Here is a 20288-nt window from a genome sequence, read left to right as displayed (position 1 = left end):
CCGTCCATTGACAATCCTCCGAGCTTACCGAATATATAACTCTCTCAAGCTGGTATGTAAACAATCTACCCTTCGTTTCGACCACATGTTCCGATACTATTTACTTATCTATGATAGTTAACTCGATTCCAGGCCGTACACCCTTGTCGATTCATCCAATAGTAAGCTCAGGGAGATAACGAAGCGGTTTCTAAATGAACAACCGAATACAGAAACGAGTGTCCTTTCCTTCAAGAAAACGAGGCTCAGAGGCTCAGCTGCGGCGATAACGACACCACAAAATCATTCGATGACGGAAACGCCTCACCTCGTTTTTTTCATCTCGAGGCGCACAAGTACCTGGGCAAGAGGTTAACCGACTTCTTGTTCGTTTTAGCCACTCCACGAGCATAGCCAGTTGGAGCATCGCTGCACAGGTTGCAATTGCACCAATTCCGAAAGAACGGAAGGAGTACATGTATTCACGAGGCACGACGACCAGGCGACTGTCGAAGAACTTCCTGACAAGAAGTGCGAGTCGGGGCTTGGATTTCCGAATCCTTCGCCCTGCCCCCGAAACCCAAGTTACCCAACAAAGCAAAACAACCCAGCCAATCACAAATTGCGGGGAAATAAGCTCCAAACAAACCCTCTTCATATCACAAAGAGCCCTGGCCCGTACAAGTACCATATAGCGTCAATTTACATACGCCGCTCCCGCCCTACCATATCCAGCCTGCTTCTCCCCATCATACCCCGCTACACAAAGACCCACTAAAGGAAAGAGTCATGTTAAAGGGTCCTGGCAACCCGTAGATCTGGTTAAGCGCTTCCTTTTCTCGAAGGGATCATTCATCTAGTACCCCCCGCACTCGTCACGTAGATCACGTCTATTGAGTACATAGAAGGGTCCCTCAAAGGGCAACTGGCAAGTGAAAGGAGTCTAAAACGACCACGTCGATGCCACCTGGAACCACTAAGTACTGGCTACCGTCTACGACAGCGGGATCGCCGGCGTATTCCAGCATATCCTTTCACTCCTCTTTCAAGGAAGTCTGGGTCCATCGAAAGGAACGACCCTCGCAGGGCGACACTGACAGGGTACGTCATGGTCATCCGACCTAGCCAAGCGCCTCTAGCTCTGAGGACAACTCTTGGGACAGCTTGGAACGCTCCAACAAGGCCGATAACATCGACAACTGCTGGTGCTTGTCAACGTGTAACCTCGTGATTGCGCCCCCTCGCATCCTCCCGACGGGGAAACAAATACACCCCATCCGGCGCTAAACCCACCTCAGCAATCCAGGCCCAAGATAAAAAATCAAATTCGCAACGAAATCATACGGTCACGGTCATGGTTCCTGTTGAGATGTCGTTCGAGACAGACGGTGCCAGCGAGGTGGCAGAAAGGTCTGAATTGTTCATGTCAACCTTCAAGCGCTTGCCGAAGGAACATACCGACGTCGATGGAGGACAGATGGATTGAATTCTGGGGGAGACTGACACCACATCTCCAGCGTCAAAGTTTCATTGCAAGCGTCAGGGTCCAGGACAAACCCCTTACAGATCGTGAACATGCAGAACCGACGTAAATACTCGAAACAATGAACAAGTTCGTAACAAGGACATAAAAACAGCAGGGTTCCAACGTTCTTCTATAGGTAGTTAAAGACTATAGTGTAGTAGAGGGGGTAACGTATCATGGACGGGAGCACTGGACATCGAACAACCAAACTAGCCAACTAACCAGAATTTATGTCAACTCGCTAAGAGTATGCATATGCATGGAGTCGGCTTTTTGGTCTGGTAACGGCAGGGGGATAAGAGACAAAAGGGATATCGAGTGTGTACTACTGTATCTGGAGAGAAAGCATCAAAAGAGGTCGGATATCAGGTCATAAGAAGAGAAACATAAAAAGAACCCTCTTCCGAAAATAAGGATATAGCAAGGTTGCTTGCTTGCAAGAACGAGTGTGTCGGGTCTCCTCAGATGTCGAGTAGACGTTTGGGCGAAGAATGAATAGACGAATTTTCCACACAGCAGCAACAGCTTCCATCTCCAACCACCAGCACCACCCACCCCCACTATCGATCCAAAGGCTTCACCCATTCGCCATCTAATAGTGCGAAGGGGCAGTCAGCCTCGAGATCGTAAACACACCGATGATCACAACAGCCAACGCTCCGATCGAGGCAGGGAGCAGCAGGTCCTTGGGAATACCAAAGACCTCTTCCTGTGGGTTATGCACAACACCGCGTGTAGGGGGAGTAGTAGCCTTGGGTGGGGTCTGGACAAGAGGTGTATCTTCAGCCTCTTCCTCGGCCTTCTCGACTTCCTTGACCTCCTTCAACGCAGCCGCGCTAACCTCTTGCGCCTTCGCCTCACTCTTATCACCTGCCTCGGCCCATCCCTTTCCACCTTGGATGAACAGAACAACGCGCTGTTGGTTGTGGTTGCGCGCGATTGTGACGGCGTCGGCCACGTCGCTATCGGTGGTCATGAGGACACTGTCGCCGTCGTCATCGGTGTAGGACAGGTGGAAGTCGTTGGGGTCAGGAACTTCATCGCCGGGGTTGCCAGTGAACTCGGTGAAGAAGGGATCAATGGCAAGCTTGCCGGCCACGATTTCACGGAGAAGTTGGATGTCGTCGTGGCGCGACTGGAAGCGGTGGGTGCGCCCGCTGGGGGTGCGGAATTTGAAGACGTAGGTACCGTCGTCGGGTTGGACGGGAGCGCTGCCGAGAGGGACCGAGACGCCCTTCTTCCTGCTGTAACTCAACATGGAACCATTGTCGTCATCGACGACAGAGGCAGAGTCGTTGGGGTGCACCTCAGAGTGAGGGGATTGGGCAAGGTGCATGCTTCCAGGGAGAACTGAGCCAGTTGCATGCGAGCCAGAGAAGACGGACTCGGTATCGTCTTGTCCAAGGGAGTCGAAGAAGCGTCCCCACATTGGGCCACCCTCGTTGTCGCTTGCAGCAGCCTCGCCAGACATTGCGTTCATCTGAAAAACGATCAACACTTCGCAAAGAAGATAAGATGATGTTACTCACTTGCTCGAGGGTAGCATAGGTCAACTTCAGCACATCGACGATAGCGACCAATCGTCCGTCTTCCTCGACAACAGGAAGGTTGAGATAGTGGCCGTCTAGGGAGATACCATGAGGGTAATACTTTCATCAGACAAGGGAAGTACGCACTGTGCATCTTCTTGAGAGCATCATGGACGGTCATGGTAGGGGGAGCGGTGTCAGGATGAGGAGTCATCACACGGACAACGCTGCATCGTCCAGCATCCAGTCCGGCGGCGATGACACGGAGGACGACGTCCTTACTGGTGAAGATACCCGCAATTCTTGGGTGGGGAGTACCAGGGCCAGGAGGCTCCATAACGCAGACAGCGGTCGTCCTGCGCTCCTTCATCAACTTGGCAACATCCCTGACGGTGGTCTTGGGACCAACTGTAGCAGGGTGAGTGCGCGAATCCATGACGGTAGTCAAATCGGGGAGTGCGGTCTTCTCCCGCAACTTCTCCGCCCACGCGAGCATAGCAGCGGCTTGCGGGTTAGACCCAACGCCTCCGAGTTCGGATTGGACCCCAGCCATGGCGTTGAAAAGTTGCTCCGAAGCAGCAGAGCTACGCTCCACTTTGCCGAGGGCCTCATGGAAAACTTTGGTGATATCGAGGAGACCGACCACATTGCCATCTTCATTACAAACAGGCTAAATAGAGAAACTGATAAGGATATTTCGGGACGTAACCGGCGAGGAGGCAAGTACGCACCAGGTGGCGGAAATGGCGGGATACCATGAGCTGGAGGGCTTCAGTTGCACTCGTAGTATCACGAGTGACCATGGGGTTTCGAGTCATGATCTGGGCTACCGGGGTGCTGTGAGGATCGAGTCCTTCAGCAGTGACCTAAGAGCACAGTCAATGTCGAGTTCCACGTATTCACGTTGTCTCGTCTTACCCTGTAGGCAAGATCCTTTGCGGTAAAGATTCCACTAAGCCCCTCCTCTTCATCGACGACAAGAACACAATCGGTCCTCTTCGCGGCGCATAACTGACTGGCTTCCGCGACGGTGATATTCTCCGGAACGGTCAGAGCGGGACTAGGCTTCAAGGCCGCGACAGTTCCCTTGGTTGGAGCATTCTTTCCTCGACGGCTTCGAGAAGGCGGCTGCGGTTGGTGTGTCGAGATGGTGCGTTTGCGCGCAAGTTCGGATTCGATCTTTTTGCGAATAGCCTGCGGACGGAGAAAAGGAGTTGAAGTATAAGTATCGACTACCCCTTCTGGCTTTACTCCCCTATAAGCTACGCACCTCATCTCTTCTGTTCGTCTTCTTGCGCGTTTCAGAGTGCATACTGTATCCCGAGACGGTACTCATGTTGCCAGTTTGCTGAGCTGGATTTAGCGAAGAGCTTTGTCGTTTAGGCGGCTGGTTGGGTAGAGGGCTGAGCGAACGTTCAGGAAACGTGGAAGAGGCGTTGGGGTTTGAGCTGGAATACGGTGTTGGTGAAGAAGCCTGGTTTCGTAGAGAAGATGGGACCGGTATTCTGGACATGAACAGGAGGGCAAGTACTTTAGGTTAACCCAAAAGTTGAACCCAGTACTAGTGGACTTGTTTTATTGTCTTCGTGACGACCCCCAGTTTATAAATCTGTGGTCACTGTGGTATAAGTCGCCCCCAGACGATGTCCCGTAACGGTCTTGACAGCAAATTCAGGTGAAGAGCAGCGGACTCAACCCGACTTTTCGCGTCAACGTCGTCAGTTTTGTTTGAGTATGTTTGCCAGCAGCGGGACGTGGGAGGACCCCCCTATATGCCTAGGTATCTCCGATCCCAAACCCCTCCGTTTGGCCGGCATCCGCCGCATGAAGATCGGGGTTGGCTCTTTGGGCTCACCTTCGTCCGCACTTTGGATCTAACATCGCTCAGAGGCCTTCTTGTCCGCATAAAAGCAAAAAAAGAGTAGAATTAGAAGTTCCTAATGTAAATGGGATAATTAATGAATGTACGAGAGTGAAGTCGCCGTAAAACATGGTCAAAGATTGTAGAATGAAGGGAGAATAGCTGATACACTAATCCAGGCCACCGGAGGCACGTCCATAAGTCGTTGACACACGAGTGAAGCACGTCTTGACGCCCATGAAACTCCGTGAACAAGCTTGAAGACCCCGCATAAAGGTGACAAGCCTAAAGGTGGTGCCATTCACAGCTCACAGCAATGTCCTATCGGGTGATGGAAGGGGAGAACGAGGACAGGGAGAAGATGAGGTGCCTCGAAGAATGAAGCGACGGTGGAGACCCATACGCATAAAGATCGGACATCAGGACCGACGAGGTCTAAACTCCGCATGAAAGATCGGACATCACCCTTTTTTTCTGCGATTTCGTCACATAAAGATCGGACATGGGGGGGTTTTTGGTTTGATTTTCGTCGCATAAAGATCGAAGATAGCTAGGCATATAGGGGGGTCCTGACGTGGGTGCCGAAGGCGTTCCGCTTGGCGAGCGCCACGGTCGAACTTGTTTAACCCCATATTCCACCGTTCCAACCGTATTTATCTGTTGGCCCTCATGAAAGAACGGATATAGGACGTCCAATAGCCAACTAAAGCCTTCAACGTATGTGTGCCTCGAGCAACCCCGAAATTCACTCTGATTTCTGTCATAGAACCATGTCACTCCTTCAGACGCCCGCCGAAATCCAAGAACGGGACCGAAAAGCCCAAATCTTGGTGGAGACTGCCCGACAACTCGAAAATCAGAGATACGAGCTCCTCCAACAGCTCACCTCTGTAACCCAGTCTCTGTCTTCCATCTGGGCAGAATACGGACTTCTCCACAACACCTCTGTTCTCATCAACCGCCTCCCATCCGAAGTCCTATGTCTCATCTTCTCCCACTGTCTAAGCTCTTCCAAACCAGCCGAGGGACAGGGAAGCTTCCCATATGAAGCGGAGAAACGCCCACCGGAAATAACTATCACCCACGTCTGCCAGCATTGGCGACAACACGCTTTGCAATTCCCCCAGCTCTGGAGTACGTTCCGGTACAAGACGCCTAAATGGAGACGCGACCCTATACAGCGGTTTAATGCTTATATGGAACGCTCGTATCCCCTCAGCGTAGACCTGTATGTTTACCTGAAAGGCGTCCCACATGAGGACCTCTCCATCCTCCAAGCAGCGGCTCACCACGTCGAACGCTGGCGGGGCGTCAACATCGTCTCCGACGACAACAACTTTGACTGGTCGAAGCTCCAAACCGCTCTCGAACACAAGGCTGCACAAAATTTGGAGTACCTGTCCTTCCGACCGAGCTTGGTTGTGACTGGCCACACGAGTAATGGGCATGTTACCCCGGTCTCGAGGTTGGACCCCAAGATCCTCACGCTGGGTGCACCCAAGCTGAGCCAGGTCCGTTTGGACGCGACTGTTCCCTATTTTTTCCTTCCACCGCTGTCGAACGCGTCGACCATATGTCTGGACGCGAAATATATGGGTCCGACATCGGTTACTTGGGGCGCATTCCTCGGCATCCTCGCCCTCCCCAACCTAGAGAACTTATCCATCGGGGGACATGTTGTCTCACCACCGAACAGCGACCAACTCCACGAACCTATCCTCGTGGCCTCACTCAAACACCTGCGGTGGTCCAGCGATGGCGAGCGGCTCTCCCAATTCATCTCACACCTAGACGCCCCCAACCTCGAATCCCTCATTCTATGCGGGATGCAACTCGCACCTCAGCCCGTCACCCCGGAAGCCAAAGTCCACCTCCCAGCCCTCCGCTCCCTGCACATCATCGAATGTGGAGGTCTCAGTACGCACGCCATCCGTTTCTTAGCCGAGGGCAGTCCAAACCTTCGCCGCCTCTTCATGTCGTATTATCGCCCGAAAGAAGGGGATCACCTTTTGGACTACCTAAACCAAGAGTCCAAGGATGGGAACACGCATTGGCCTAATCTAGAGGGGGTGACATGCTACCTGCACCAGGTAGACGAGGTCGCTCCGTACTTGGACTTTGTCCAGTCACGAGTGCCGTCTCCGGAAGGTGAGCAGCCAAGTGCTCGTCGCAGTCTCATGGGCCTGAGAGTAAGCAAACGCTTGCTCCGGTCCTGGGAAACACAGTCGCCTGAAGGGTACTCCACCCTTCGCGACTTGTGCGCTTTGAGCTGCTGGGAGACTGTAAGAGATATCCTCCCGCAAGTTTGGCCTCCTGGGTGTCAGCCTGGTTTGTCGATGGCCAACGATCGGTCTGACCAGTTTGGGTTTGCGGTTGATTGGAACGAGTTCTGATAGATGTGCTTTGGGATTCTCTCGCCGTTATTTGTTACAGGATTTGCGCTAATTGCTTTCGCTGCTCTCACTTTGCTTTATTACTTTATTTATAATAGACGTTATTGTATCGCCGTCGACTAATAATAATACACGTCCAAACTCATATTCTGGGGCTTTCAGAATGTACGACAGATGAATGATTATCAGCACATTTACACTACCGGGGTACAAGAATTCGAAAACTATGTTACAAGAGCCAAAATCATCCCTTCTCCACCTTAGTTCCTCACCTTCTGGGCAGGAACATCAGGGAAATTAGCCTTAACCTTCTCACTATACTTCGGTGCATCCGACTCGTTCCAAGCAGCCTTGGTCTTCTCCGTAGCAGCATTAGTCTTGTCCTTGGCCTTCTTCTCTCCCGCCTTCTCCCGAGCCTTCAACTCATGGGCCTTATCCTTAGCCTTCTCCTGCGCTCCATGGGCTTCACTTTTGACCCTCTCGGTCGCCTCGTGGGCTTTACCAGCGGCGGTAGACCAGGTGTGCGAGGCGTCTTGCTGGACACGGGTGGTGGCGTCGGTGAGGGTGGCTTTGGCGAGGTCTTTGACGGGTGCATTGGGGTTGCGCTGGGATTGGCGTTGGTAGGAGGTGTAGAGGTAGTAGGCGCCGATGAGGAGGGAGATGGCGATGAAGTTGCCTGTGACGTCAGTCGTTAGAATATAACTCACAGAACTCGGCCAAAGAAAAGTGCATACCAGCAATGAATCCAACGACACCTCGGAAGAGGCCCAACACCGACTTGGTAATTCCACCGACAAAGTCCAAAGCAGTGGACACGACGCCTCGGGTGAAGTTCACAGCTGCACCAAGGGTGCTAGACAGAACATTGAATGCAACCGTGAACAAGTCGGTGGAGAGTGCAAAGACGAATTCGAGGAACGCAATGGCGGTGTGGAAGACCGATTTGAGGATATCAATGATGGAAGCGAGGAAGTGGTTGAAGGAGGAGAGGAAGGAGGAAGTCGTAGACGTTGACTGGGTTGATGTGAATCTCGACATCGTGTACTATCAGTATCGGGTTTTAGTTCTCGTGGGTTCAATCGGGGTAAAGCAAAGACGATGCTAAGCAGGAGGAGGAGGTTCGTGGGGTGTGTCTCAGTTTTATATTCCCCATTCTCCATTCGAGGAAACACGCTCCAAAACTCTCTTACGTTCCAAGATGTAGCCAATGATTTCATTGCTACGGAGACAGGAAACCTTTGGAGACTCCTCATTATCCAAAGTTGTACAAAGTTGTGCGTAACATGACACCCCTGTGTGGAGAAGAAATTAATAGACGCGTGACGTCATCCATGGCGGTAATTCGCAAACGCGCCCTCGGAGTCATGACTGTGACTGCGGCGAGCACTATCGTTACTACTGGAGATCTGCCGCAGGGGGGATGTGACGACGATTGACAGGGAAATGTCCCCTGACATGAAAAAATATTAAAGTCGCACCGCAGAAGGCCAGATTCCAATTGAGCGCATGTCAGCTTCAGCTTTGCCGGCCTATAATAATAACCATAGTACCAGTGCCAGAATGCGCCCACCTTGTCCGACCGTATAACCCAGGCAGACGCCACTTAACGCCAGAAGCCAACGACCGAGCTTCGCACAATCTCCGTTATGCGTTATAGATAACGAACGCTGATGCTCGAGAAGAACTGAGCCCACACAATGTCTTCCACCTTCTCGAGGGCCTGCTTCTCAGGCCTCAGGGTTCCCGATTTACCCCGCAGATCGATGATCGTACGCACTCCTCGCCACTATCACCGACAACCTACGCCCTTTCGTCTAAAACCGCAAGAAAGTTGAATTTGATTCTTCCAAGAATGACCAAAAAGAAGACACCAGGTACTAATACGAACGTGCTATCTATCTACAAACAAAAATAAAAAGGAAGAAAAACTATGCTACAACAAACGTGGGCTGGTTGGGTCGGCCACGAAAAATGACTAATGTATACGAAGGGAGCTAAGAAATCGTGTGTGCTGTGGGGATTGGATTGGCTGTGCTCTATGGAATGGCCAAGGATAGAATAAAGAGGAAAATGTTCGTCTAAAGTTCGTGGTAGGGGAGGGATTGCAAATAGTGGAGAAGCGAAAATGGGATATGAATGAAGGTGATTTTTGGGCAAGAAACGACAGGAAGAGGTAGAGCGGGCGGAGAGGACGCTCTACAAAATCTTTGCGCTTTGCGCCTCGTTCTCATGAATCCGACCTTCACTATCCTTCCTCCAGTCCTCCTGGAGTCTCTGTCTGTGAACTCTACGATCTTGCTTAGCGTCCTCCCTGCACACGAGGGTCAGCACTTTGACAACCACGACGCAGAAGAATATACGCACCTCGAGTTGAGCAAGCTGAGGTATAACGTCCAGAACACACCACATGTCTGCGAGAATGGAACGCGATATGGGAGGGGCATGAATCTGAAGTTGATGAGCTGGGCGAGGGGCCAGACTTTCCAGTTGGCCACGATAGCGTCGGCGTAGATGTCCTTGTATTTTTCACCGATTTGGCGGGGCGTGCGACCTTCCATGATACCCATGGAGCCAATGAACAGAACAAGCTTAAAAGGGAGGTGAGCATTCACAGACGGTGCAAGGAAAGGGAAGACCTTACCCCGAGGGGAGCCATGAACAGCTGGTCAGCCGCGACACGCTTGGTGAGAGCTACCCAGCTTATGGGCTCTTTAGGAATGTTTCTTGTCGTAGTGACTATGGTCTCCTCTGTCCATCCCCCACGAGTTCGCAGTGTGCGAAGGTTGCGACTGTAGGTTGGCCCTCGCGTGAAATTGGAGAGCTGTAATGGGAATCGAGTCTCGAGGAAAGCGTTCCATCGACCAAGGAAGGGGCCTATTTCATGACCATGTAAGACAACCAAGAGGATAGGGTTACGAGAGGACGCTTACTGATAGCGAAGCCGTAGCAGAAGAACCGGAATGTGCGAGCAATGTCGTAGGCCCTATATTGATCAGTTTCCTTGCGTGTGCCCATCTGTTTACGCGCGGAAATGGGATCAGCGGGAATCCGGATATGAAAAGAGGGGCGCGCGAGACACGTACTGTGCGTTCAGAAACCTGGGCTACACAGTCTCCTAGGGCGTTGAGACATCCTCCAGTCACTGCCAGGGTGACATTGGGATGCGTATCGAATGAATGTTGGTAGACGCGTGCGAGGGTGAGTGCAGCAGCCATGCTGGATAGGGTTAAAGTCGTCCTTTTTGTTTATCTGTGCGGCCGTAGGAGCAGTTGGTGTCGAGGTTGTCTTGCGGGATGCTATCGAAGAATTTGAAGAGGAAGAAATAGAAAGAGGTTAGGGGTGAAGTTAGTGGTTGCCGGAGCTGCGTACCGAGTAGGTATAGGCAGCCTGAATCATTCGGAGGTTTGAATTTTGGAGTTGAAGAGGGAAAGGAGTTTTAAGTGCGTTTGAGGTGTGTGGGAGGAACCAGTGGAAACGGGGCTATTGTCGTCACTATTGTGAGTTTGGAATGCAAGGCGGTGGCCTTTGAGGAGCAGTGCGGTGCTGGGGGACGTTGGAGCAACCGAGCGGGGCCAGGAGGAGACGCTCTGGCGTCAAAGAACGAAAACACGTAGCGGCTCGAAACCGAGCAGACGTTGGAAACCTTTCGAATAATTTTGGGGCTCCAAGGTAAGCAACCCGCTCACATCACTTGTTGTGGGACTAACAAGGTAAGGCTGACGTCACTTTTGATACCATTTAGGGGTTCGAACGTGATCTGGACCCCATTTTTGGACGCGTGACCGGCCATTTCACGAACGTTGTCGAGCGCCAATTTTCCAAACGTTTACTCGTCATCATCTTCTCCTGGCTCTCTTACGGGCGCCTATCAAGATGCTCTCAATCGAATGTTCAACCGAGTCGGTGATATATTCTCAAAACCCCTCGCGGTTCATTCAATGGCAGACCGGTCTTCTGTTCAGCTCACGGCGACTCTGACAGAGCGTATTGTCTCCTTCCTTTCTGTCATGAACTCTCACCATCCACGCCCTATAATCCGAGATGCATCCAAACCATCCACCTAAGCAAAAGGAATAACGACGTCGCCATCTGCTTCTGAACCGTCGAAGGAATCCCCGGAACTGGCCGTATTGCGGTGCTCGTATATAAGCAAATCCATTGCCAATGACAGTCAGAGTTCCTGGACTTCAAGATGTTTCGGCGACGACCCGCGGGACCGACCCGTGTCCTTCCTCCGACTCGATTCGATGAGTCTGTGAGTGACATGCTATCATTGGACTGTATGCATAAGTATGCTGATGAATGTAAATAGCTTGGTCTCCCCGAAGACATCGTTAAAGCCGCCCGTTCAGACAGCAGTGATCACGACGAAGTCGTCCTCATCAAGGCCGCTACGCTGGCAGACGAATATCGTGAACGGATTTCGCAGCTTAACGACCAACTTCGGCGCCAGCGTATCGCAGACGCACCACACTCATCTGTCTTGGAGGCGAAGGGAGAGGAAATCCAGGCACATCGCTACAAGTTGCGCGCCGTCAACAAGGCACTCTCTAACTGGCCCGCACGTATAGCCCAGATGCCGGTCCACATTCGCTCTGAGTTGCCAGAAGAGGTGCTTCAAGAAGCGTCCCAGATCGACAGCAATCTGAAACGAACAACCTTGGCGGAGCTTTCCAATGGCTATGGGCGCAAGCAGCAAGACCTTTATGAACATCAGCATCTTTTACAACACCCGAAACCCACGGACGCCCAGCGCGATATCGAAGCGGACATCGAGATGTGCACGATCAGAATGAGGGTCTGCCAGAGCATTTCCTCCAAATGGCGACGGCTTCCTCCGGAGATATGGGCATATATCTTCGAGCTCTTTGCGTTTTCCAAACCGGGCCCTCCCACCAAATTCCCAGGGGCAGTTTTTGCGTACCCTGCGTTGCTGCTGTGTGCTGTGTGCAGGCTATGGCGGGCGATTGGGATGTCCACACCGGCACTGTGGAAGTTAATCAAGATTGCGGCAACCATTGAAGGTGGACTGGCCGGTGAACAGGCGTTTATCCATAGGGGAAGTCTTCAAGTTGCGCTGGCTGCGCTATCGAGGATGCAGACCTGCCCGTGGACCCTTGACATAAAAATCCAGTCTCGTCGGGAACTAGGGAGCAAGGCGCCCCCGACCCAAATCGACCGTCGTAACACATTGGCCACCTTTCTTCAGCACCCCTCTATCGCCTATCTCCAGCGTGTTCGCTTCCAGACCACTCCTTTCATGAATGATGTGGGATCCATCACCCTCCCCTTTGCCGAGCATGTTACCCTCTGGCGCCACACTGACGAGGGAGAACATGGGACGGACGGGGACGGTCGGAGCGTCAAGCCTCTCCCTAATGTCCCCCGCGCGACCAAAGTCATTGTTCATAGCGGTTCCCCTTGCCATCCAAGGACGATAAACCTCGCTGGTGCCTCGTGGACCAATCTTACGCATCTCGCCATCTCGCCCTTGCATCACCGACTCTGCCAGACAATTCTCAAGCTTGCGCCATCGGTGAAGCGGTGTTATTTCTATCTTCAGAAATACTCTGACGTGCTTGCGATCCAAGGATTGCCCGCTGCCCCTTCGAGGAGCGTTCAGTCCGCACTGACCGACCTTACCTGTCTCAACGAGAACCTCTTCTCCACTGACATCTCCAGGAAACTTCAATTTCCGGCACTCACTACCCTCCGCGTGGCGATCCAGCGATACAATCGCGACGAATTTAGATGGTCACCGGGCAGTGCTCTTGCTTTAGGGTCCCTGAAGCGGCTCTACATTTCAGGAATGGGACCTTTCTACCTCGAGAACCACATCATTCCTGCGCTTCGTATGTGCCCTCAGCTCTCGGAGCTCATGCTCCTTGTGAAGCTGGACTACAAGGCGTTGTTCAAGTGGTTGACCTTCGATGCACTCCAGCCGCGTCTTCAGCGTCTTCAATATCTAACGCTCTACTGCGTGGTCGAGGGCACCACGCCCGCTTTGTCTGATCTTCCTCCTCGATTCTTCAACACGAAGAAGAAACCGGTTCCTGGACGACAATTCCCCATCGACCGTCTGGCCGACATGATTCGTTCTCGGGTTGTGGTTGGTGAAGCCTCCACTGCGGAACACGCGTCTTCATCGGGGTTGTTTCGACCACGCCGCCTCAAACATGTCAGGGTCTGGTTCGAGGAGTCCAAATTCACTGGTGTTTATATGAAGCTTCTTCGTCAGCGGTTGGAATCGCTTCCCCCTGACATCGACTTCCGGTTGGAGACTAGGATCTTTGGAGCGAAGTTACTTAGGGTGCCGCATATCGAGAAGGATAGGTTTTGGGATGAAGGGTTTATGGGCTGTTTTGATAAACCGAATCGCGCTTTTATTACCAGTGATTGAGGGATGTTGTGACGTATGTACGGACCTGCATGATGGGCTAGGAATCGGAAATTAGTGTTTGCCGCTGCTGCACGATCTTGGTATTCAAAGTCAAATAGGCGAGTCTACCTCGTGTCCTGAAATGAAATCCTGGCCGAGCTCTCATTTACACGTCACTACGGTCGTCAGTGAAGCCAGCATCCTATGGATCACCAGTCAAATTCGTTCTGCTATCGCTTGGAAGAGGTATTTATTCGCATTGCATGTAGGAAAGGCTACTGAAAAGGAAGTTCTTCCAGCTCGGATTACCTGACGACATCGCCCATGCCGCTCGTTCGGACCATGGCGAGGCAGATGGGGCTGTCCAACGCAAGGCGGTTCCCTTGCGGAAAGAGTATAGACGGAAACACTTTCAGCTTTTCCTCGAGCAAGAGCGCGAAAAGGCTGCCAATGGACCAAACCCGTTGCACGTTCGCGAGCAGACAGAGATGCTTGACTTTTGCAAACGGAGGATAGCGCACCTTGGAGGCCTTTCTGCGAGGCTTGATCAGACAACGGAGGTATATCTTGATGTCTGCACGAAGACGGGCCCACCAAGAGAGCACGGGGACCAAGTGCCAGAGTCCGAGAAGATGAGCGTTGCGGAAGTGAAGGATCTTGTCTCGGAGACTCTAACTCAATACCGACACCTACAGGACATGGTGCTCGAAGAATTGAATCACCTACAGAAACCCACTCCCGCGCTGCTGGCAATTGAAGCTGAAATGGAGGAATACGCCACGAAGGTGCGGGCGTGCCGTAGCCTCACCTCCAAATGGCGGCAGTTTCCGAACGAGATATGGACACGTATCTTCGAGAGTTTCGTGTTCTCCACCCCTCCCCCAGCGACATCATTTTCGAACGCTACTTTTCTCCCTCCTGCGTTGCTGCTTTGTGCAGTTTGCAAGCTATGGCGCGCTATTGCGACGACTTCTCCCGTTCTTTGGCACCTGGTCCATGTGCATACGTTCGTATTCCCGGATGGCAGTAAAGACTCCGATGGCATGTTTATTGCCAGACAGGAGCTTGCAAAGACCATCGTTGTCCTTGATAGGATAAAAGCCTACCCGTGGTCACTCAGTCTGGACGTTCAGCATTGTTGGGACGCGGAAGCGTGGGGTGGTCTGGCACCCTTCGGCAATGCCATACATCCCCCATCTCCATCTCACGAAACTCATCCTGACCCCCGTCATCAAATCCGACCATCGAGTCTCCTCCAACACCCTTCATTCGCGCATCTTGCCAGAGTTCGTATCAAGGGCGTTTCCTTCCAAAGCGACGTCAGCTCCATCGTTTTTGCGTCCGCGAAGCACGTCCTTCTCCAATGCACTGCCAGCGAATACTACCACGACTGGACATGGGATGTTGACACCAGTCCTTCCAAACCTTTTCCTCGATTTCCAGCTGCCACCACAATGGTCCTTCACTGCGGAACGCCACTACACCCAGCAGGAGTCAATTTGGAGGGTTGTCCCTGGGCGAATCTCACCCATCTCGCTATCTCCCCTTTGGAGCACCAAACGTGTCAATCGATTCTCAGGCTGGCTCCGTCAGTCGAGCGATGCTACTTTTGGATTCGGTCCCGGCGTGACAACGATCCTCCCCGTGATATCACTGAAGGGTTGCCCCCGCTGCCCTCTGGAACCGTCAAGTCCAAGGTATCAGAGCTAACAAGTCTTCACAAAAACCTCTTTTCGATCCCCATCACGGGGTTGGAGTTTCCGGACTTGAAGACACTCCGCGTCGTGATCCATGGATATCCCCCGGATGTGTTCACATGGGCCCCGTCCAATGCGGCACATTTCAGTTCGCTGAGGCGACTGTGCATGGCGGGGACAGGTCTCTTCTCTGTGGAAGAGTACATCATACCCATACTTTCTATGACTCCCCAGCTCTCCGAGCTGATGGTTCTCCTCAAGGTGGACTACAAGATCCTATTCGAATGGCTCACTTTCGATCCGAACCGGCCACGGCTTCAGCATTTACGGTATCTGACGGTTTTTTACGCCTTCAAGGATCCTACGAGCTCTGGGTTTGATTGTACCCGTCGGTATACGATGTCCGCTTTGGACGAATTGGTTGCCGTGATTCGCTCGCGGAGTGTCCAGCGCGACGAAGTTTCCCCAGCTCAGACACCCGATCCACTCGTGCATGCAAGAGTGTGGTTTCAATCGGGAAAGCTCTCAAGTGGATGTATCAAGAGGCTCCAGACAGGCTTAAAACCGTATCCACCTGGATTCTCTCTGGAGGCGAAGATAATGGGGGATGGTGTTCTGAAGGTACCGCACGTTGAGAGGACCCGGCACTGGGATGAAGGCTTTATGAGTTGTTTCGATAGGGCAAACCGTTCTTTCATTAGCTCTTATGTATAGTCTACATACAGAGTAACTCAGTCTCTGCATCTCTGTACAGTCGTAGCTGGGAAACGGATTCTTTATACCTGTTAGTCTTCCCCCAAACGAGAGTTGTAGGAGCTTCAGGGGTAGCCCGACTCGGAATGTTGAATCATCGGCACACTTTCGGCAAGGCAAAGCCATGCAGGACTAACACGAGCAAGCAATCGTAGAGGCACAGCCCGGCCGAAGCCCCTTTTCTGTCATTAACACCTTCACTTTCTTTTAGGTTTCCGCAGCCCCAAATGTCCAATCCTGCCCACTTAGATGTAAGTTTCTGTGTTATACTGGACGCTTCCGAGCTTACCATGCCAGATAGCGCGCAATAGATATCGTCGGGAAAGCGATTGAAGCAGATAATAAAGCCAACTATGAGGAGGCCTACAAGCTCTACCAGAATGCGTTGGATTATTTCATGCTCGCGATGAAATGTGCGGTTATTATTCTTGCCAAAATTGCGACCCACCCCTGACATTGGTTAGATGAGAAGAACGCGAAACTGAAAGACCTGATCAAGAGCAAGGTGGTCGAGTATTTGAACCGCGCGGAGACACTGAAATCCCATCTGTCTGCTGAGAAGAAGGGGAAGGCTGCGGTTGGTGCTAACGGCACCTCAGGAGCTGCGGGACCAAGCGGGAAGGGGTGCGTAAACTATGTGTTGCCCGATGATGTCTATTGACCCAACCGTCCAGGAAAGAAGACGATGACATCGACGCGGAGACGAAGAAACTTCGAGCAGGTCTCTCCGGGGCCATCCTCAGTGAACGACCAAATGTGAAGTGGGATGATGTTGCTGGCCTCGAAGTAGCCAAGGCTGCGTTGAAGGAAGCCGTCATTCTACCTATCAAATTCCCTCACCTCTTTACTGGCAAGCGAACACCATGGAAAGGGATCCTGCTTTACGGACCTCCCGGTACAGGAAAGTCCTACCTTGCGAAGGCGGTGGCCACTGAAGCGAAGAGTACTTTCTTCAGCGTCAGCTCTTCTGATCTTGTGAGCAAGTGGCAGGGAGACTCCGAGAGGTGAGTACCTTGTGTCCTCTTCCAGCAACTATCGGTTAAAGACAGGGTCTAGGTTAGTCAAGCAGTTGTTCGAACTTGCTCGAGAGCAGAAACCTGCCATCATCTTTGTGGACGAGATTGACTCGCTTACCGGCACGCGAAATGAATCAGAGTCAGAAGGGTCGAGGCGTATTAAGACAGAGTTCCTGGTACAGATGAACGGAGTTGGAAACGACGATACGGGTATCCTGGTTCTTGGTGCTACCAATATTCCATGGCAGCTCGATAACGCGATCAAGCGTCGGTGCGTCCTTCGTAGTCTTCTGACCTCGCTTCCCCTCATTCCATTTCGCAGGTTCGAGAAGCGGATATACATCCCTCTCCCCGGGATTGAAGCACGCCGACGGATGTTCGAAATTCACATTGGCAACACCCCCACCGAACTGATTCCCAAGGACTATCGCACCTTGGCGGAGAAGACTGAGGGATATTCCGGCTCCGATATTGCTATCGTCGTGCGCGATGCTTTGATGCAACCTGTGCGAAAAGTGATTTCAGCGACCCACTTCAAAGAAGTGCAAGATCCAGAGACAGGTGCTGTGAAATGGACGCCTTGTTCACCCGGGGATCCCCATGCAGTTGAAAAATCCTGGAATGATATTGGCTCTGACGAACTGTTGGAACCCCCTCTGAAGCTCAACGATTTCTTGAAGTCCCTGGACAACACACGACCGACAGTCACCCAGGCTGACATCAAGAAGCATGAAGATTGGACGAAGGAGTCTGGTGCGTTATAACCCTCGGTTGTGGATTCGTTGTATTGACCTTGCCTTTTTGTACAGGAAACGATGGTGCATGATATGGCCCCAACAGACATTTCATTTATGGGTCTGTGTTGATTAAGTTTGGCAGGAATATACGTCGTTGTAATTGTAGTTTGTTTCTTCTTGAGGACATCGCCCCGGTTAGTCATTCCCCTTTTATGAACCTGGTCTCATCACCGTCAGACGTCAGCCACTCCAGCCTCACGGGTTCGTCATTGGTCTCTTCTTCTCTTAACACCGCCGTCGACATATTTCTTTACCTCGCGTTGACATGGCTACGCCACTAAAACAAAACGCAACTGGATTTACAGCGCTTCCTGACGAACTTCTCCTGGATATATTAATCCACCTCGACACAACTGTCATTCGCAATCATGGCACTCCTGCACTCAATGACCCCATCGCATCGCAGCTGCGAGAATTTACCATAATCAGCCTTATCCAAACTTGCCAGTCCCTTCGAAGGTTCTTTCTGCCCTACCTGTGGCAAAGAATTCAAATGTTCCCTTGCCCCTTCCCCGACAATGATGCAACCTTTTCCAGCGCTAGCGAACGTCAATGGGAGGAGAGAGCGACAACGTCCTTGATCAAAAGACTTGATATGATCCTCGATGGAGACCCTGATCTTACGAAATGTGTCCAGTAAGTTCCTCTTCTTTAAATCTGCTTGCGGCCCAAGGGATTGGCTGAAATCGAACGTGGGCTCGTGCAGGATCGTCAATGTTCATCTGTACTATTCAAATCTCTCCGAGATTCTCGCCAAACTCGTTAAAGTCTTATCGATCTGCCCCCAAGTGCCCACTTTGCAACTGACCGGATCGTTCTATGGCATTTCCCGGTTAACGTTCAACTCGCTGTTCTCCGCAGAGCGTGCCAATTCTCTACAGTTCCCCACAATCAACACCGCCTTTTTCACACCCCTGACGATTGCGGCAATCCAAGCACTCCCCAATCTGCGTCATTTGCATTGGCATTCTCCGTATGGGTGGCAACGGAACGAACTTCTAAATGCATAGCTTGCTCGTCTGAATCTGACGAGTTACCATGGTCTTACGCCTACTTCTATCATCCATGATCACAAGGACGAGAGCGGACAGGGTATGTGTTTTTTCACCTCGTCCTTTACACTAGATATTACTAAGAACGACAGACTGATATTGTTTCAAGTTCGATTCAAGGAGTCTTTTGGAAGTGTCGAGGTTCTCGAGTTGGATTTGACCAGAGAGCATTGGATCGATTACGAAAGTGAGGAGCGTTTACAGTCCGACGATTGTAACGCTCTTAGGCAAAGCATAAAACTGGTTCGCCTTTCCTCCCCCGTCACCCAGAGTTCTTCTGACCAAATACTGCAGGTGTTCGAGCCTCTCAAAGCGCTTCCCAAACTCCATACTCTCCAACTTTGGTTTCCAGACCCGGACGCGCCATACTTGGTCCGGCTACTTACTCCGGAGCAAATCAATGGGTTTGTAGACGCGGCGAAGACGTTTCGAAGACGTTTTTACTCGGAAAAGCCGTGGAAACTTCGCCGGCGCCTAAAAAGAGATTAGTTGTCATTCGGGAAGGATATAGGACCGTGGAGGACGTAGCGCTGAAATGATTCGGCGTTCTGCTCGCGGCGCTCAGATCCAGATTTGGGGGTGTTGCATTGCCTCTCAAACAGGTTAGTAAATTCACACTGACTTGGTCGTGCGGATTCTTAAAGTTGTTACGGTCATTTAGGCGCTCTAGATCTTGCGGTACTTGGGACCTATTCGACTGTCCCTTGAAGCACGTTCTAGTACCACTATGATTTACATTACTTGCACGACAATGTTCCAGGTATTTCGTGGATTGGTACATCGATGATTCGATGTGACTCGGCAAGACTAGGAAATACACTTCTCGAAGTTTCCGAGTTCACGGTCACCGATTACCGGCGCTTAAGTGCACAGGTTGGACCAGCACAGGTTAAGCCAGGTAACCGCTGTTATTGAGTCGGATTCCTCGGTTGCTCTGTGCAGAACGAGGGGACGTCCCCGACTCCTGCATGGAAACCGCCTGAAGAATTGCAGCCCTCTTACTGCCCGAATCAGAACAATTAATGTAGTTCAGTTCCACAGCACCATGCATAATAATCCAACATTACAACTTGAATGAGATGTCGGCATGGCTCCTAGTGTTCCCACCTTTCCGCCGAACAATCTGGTGCACTCTTGCACATGTCTTCCTCATGACAAAAGACTTGCCGTATCCGCATTCTCTTTCTCTTTGGAGAAACAGGGGCGCCAAGAGAACAATGCGATTTCCACACACAAAAGCGGCAAGCGCCGCGAGGGCGCCTCGTTGTGTGGCACACCTAATCATTCCAGGGAGGCTATATAAAGGC

The 20288-nt window shown here is 51.8% G+C and overlaps 9 protein-coding genes across 9 annotated transcripts; 6 read left to right on the top strand and 3 right to left on the bottom strand.

The window, feature by feature from the left end:
• Nucleotides 1-939: 939 nt before the first annotated feature.
• On the top strand, nucleotides 940-1465 carry CC1G_13598 (hypothetical protein; the record flags this gene model as incomplete). The annotated part of the gene is made up of 2 exons (XM_002912019.1): nucleotides 940-1080; nucleotides 1286-1465. The coding sequence occupies 2 exons, from the start codon at nucleotides 940-942 to the stop codon at nucleotides 1463-1465; spliced, it is 321 nt and encodes a 106-aa protein (XP_002912065.1).
• A 631-nt stretch (nucleotides 1466-2096) lies between these two features.
• Nucleotides 2097-4546, bottom strand: CC1G_04380 (CBS and PB1 domain-containing protein; the record flags this gene model as incomplete). The annotated part of the gene is made up of 6 exons (XM_001828357.2): nucleotides 2097-2984; nucleotides 3034-3128; nucleotides 3181-3703; nucleotides 3765-3899; nucleotides 3952-4227; nucleotides 4304-4546. 6 exons carry the CDS (start codon nucleotides 4544-4546, stop codon nucleotides 2097-2099), a joined length of 2160 nt encoding a protein of 719 aa, XP_001828409.2.
• A 1118-nt stretch (nucleotides 4547-5664) lies between these two features.
• On the top strand, nucleotides 5665-7287 carry CC1G_04379 (hypothetical protein; the record flags this gene model as incomplete). The annotated part of the gene is made up of 1 exon (XM_001828356.2): nucleotides 5665-7287. One exon carries the CDS (start codon nucleotides 5665-5667, stop codon nucleotides 7285-7287), a length of 1623 nt encoding a protein of 540 aa, XP_001828408.2.
• Nucleotides 7288-7361: 74 nt separating this feature from the next.
• Nucleotides 7362-8382, bottom strand: CC1G_04378 (hypothetical protein). The gene is made up of 2 exons (XM_001828355.2): nucleotides 8022-8382; nucleotides 7362-7963 (listed from the first exon to the last, which is right to left on the bottom strand). Exons 1-2 carry the CDS (start codon nucleotides 8323-8325, stop codon nucleotides 7548-7550), a joined length of 720 nt encoding a protein of 239 aa, XP_001828407.1. The 5' UTR covers nucleotides 8326-8382; the 3' UTR covers nucleotides 7362-7547.
• Nucleotides 8383-9483: 1101 nt separating this feature from the next.
• On the bottom strand, nucleotides 9484-10502 carry CC1G_04377 (hypothetical protein; the record flags this gene model as incomplete). Its single annotated transcript, XM_001828354.1, has 5 exons — nucleotides 9484-9598; nucleotides 9652-9875; nucleotides 9929-10161; nucleotides 10218-10302; nucleotides 10371-10502. The coding sequence occupies 5 exons, from the start codon at nucleotides 10500-10502 to the stop codon at nucleotides 9484-9486; spliced, it is 789 nt and encodes a 262-aa protein (XP_001828406.1).
• A 977-nt stretch (nucleotides 10503-11479) lies between these two features.
• Nucleotides 11480-13687, top strand: CC1G_04376 (hypothetical protein; the record flags this gene model as incomplete). The annotated part of the gene is made up of 2 exons (XM_001828353.1): nucleotides 11480-11542; nucleotides 11600-13687. The coding sequence occupies 2 exons, from the start codon at nucleotides 11480-11482 to the stop codon at nucleotides 13685-13687; spliced, it is 2151 nt and encodes a 716-aa protein (XP_001828405.1).
• Nucleotides 13688-13808: 121 nt separating this feature from the next.
• On the top strand, nucleotides 13809-16077 carry CC1G_04375 (F-box domain-containing protein; the record flags this gene model as incomplete). The annotated part of the gene is made up of 2 exons (XM_001828352.1): nucleotides 13809-13850; nucleotides 13936-16077. 2 exons carry the CDS (start codon nucleotides 13809-13811, stop codon nucleotides 16075-16077), a joined length of 2184 nt encoding a protein of 727 aa, XP_001828404.1.
• Nucleotides 16078-16343: 266 nt separating this feature from the next.
• On the top strand, nucleotides 16344-17958 carry CC1G_13597 (katanin p60 ATPase domain-containing protein; the record flags this gene model as incomplete). Its single annotated transcript, XM_002912018.1, has 7 exons — nucleotides 16344-16367; nucleotides 16418-16529; nucleotides 16581-16740; nucleotides 16791-17120; nucleotides 17173-17403; nucleotides 17455-17885; nucleotides 17942-17958. 7 exons carry the CDS (start codon nucleotides 16344-16346, stop codon nucleotides 17956-17958), a joined length of 1305 nt encoding a protein of 434 aa, XP_002912064.1.
• A 464-nt stretch (nucleotides 17959-18422) lies between these two features.
• On the top strand, nucleotides 18423-19642 carry CC1G_13596 (hypothetical protein; the record flags this gene model as incomplete). Its single annotated transcript, XM_002912017.1, has 5 exons — nucleotides 18423-18565; nucleotides 18963-19021; nucleotides 19091-19224; nucleotides 19493-19583; nucleotides 19626-19642. 5 exons carry the CDS (start codon nucleotides 18423-18425, stop codon nucleotides 19640-19642), a joined length of 444 nt encoding a protein of 147 aa, XP_002912063.1.
• Between the last annotated feature and the right edge of the window lie 646 nt (nucleotides 19643-20288).

This window comes from Coprinopsis cinerea, assembly GCF_000182895.1.
Source record: "Coprinopsis cinerea okayama7#130 chromosome 1 map unlocalized cont3.1, whole genome shotgun sequence".
Classification (NCBI taxonomy): domain Eukaryota; kingdom Fungi; phylum Basidiomycota; class Agaricomycetes; order Agaricales; family Psathyrellaceae; genus Coprinopsis; species Coprinopsis cinerea.
This window is presented reverse-complemented; position numbering and strand designations above follow the sequence as displayed.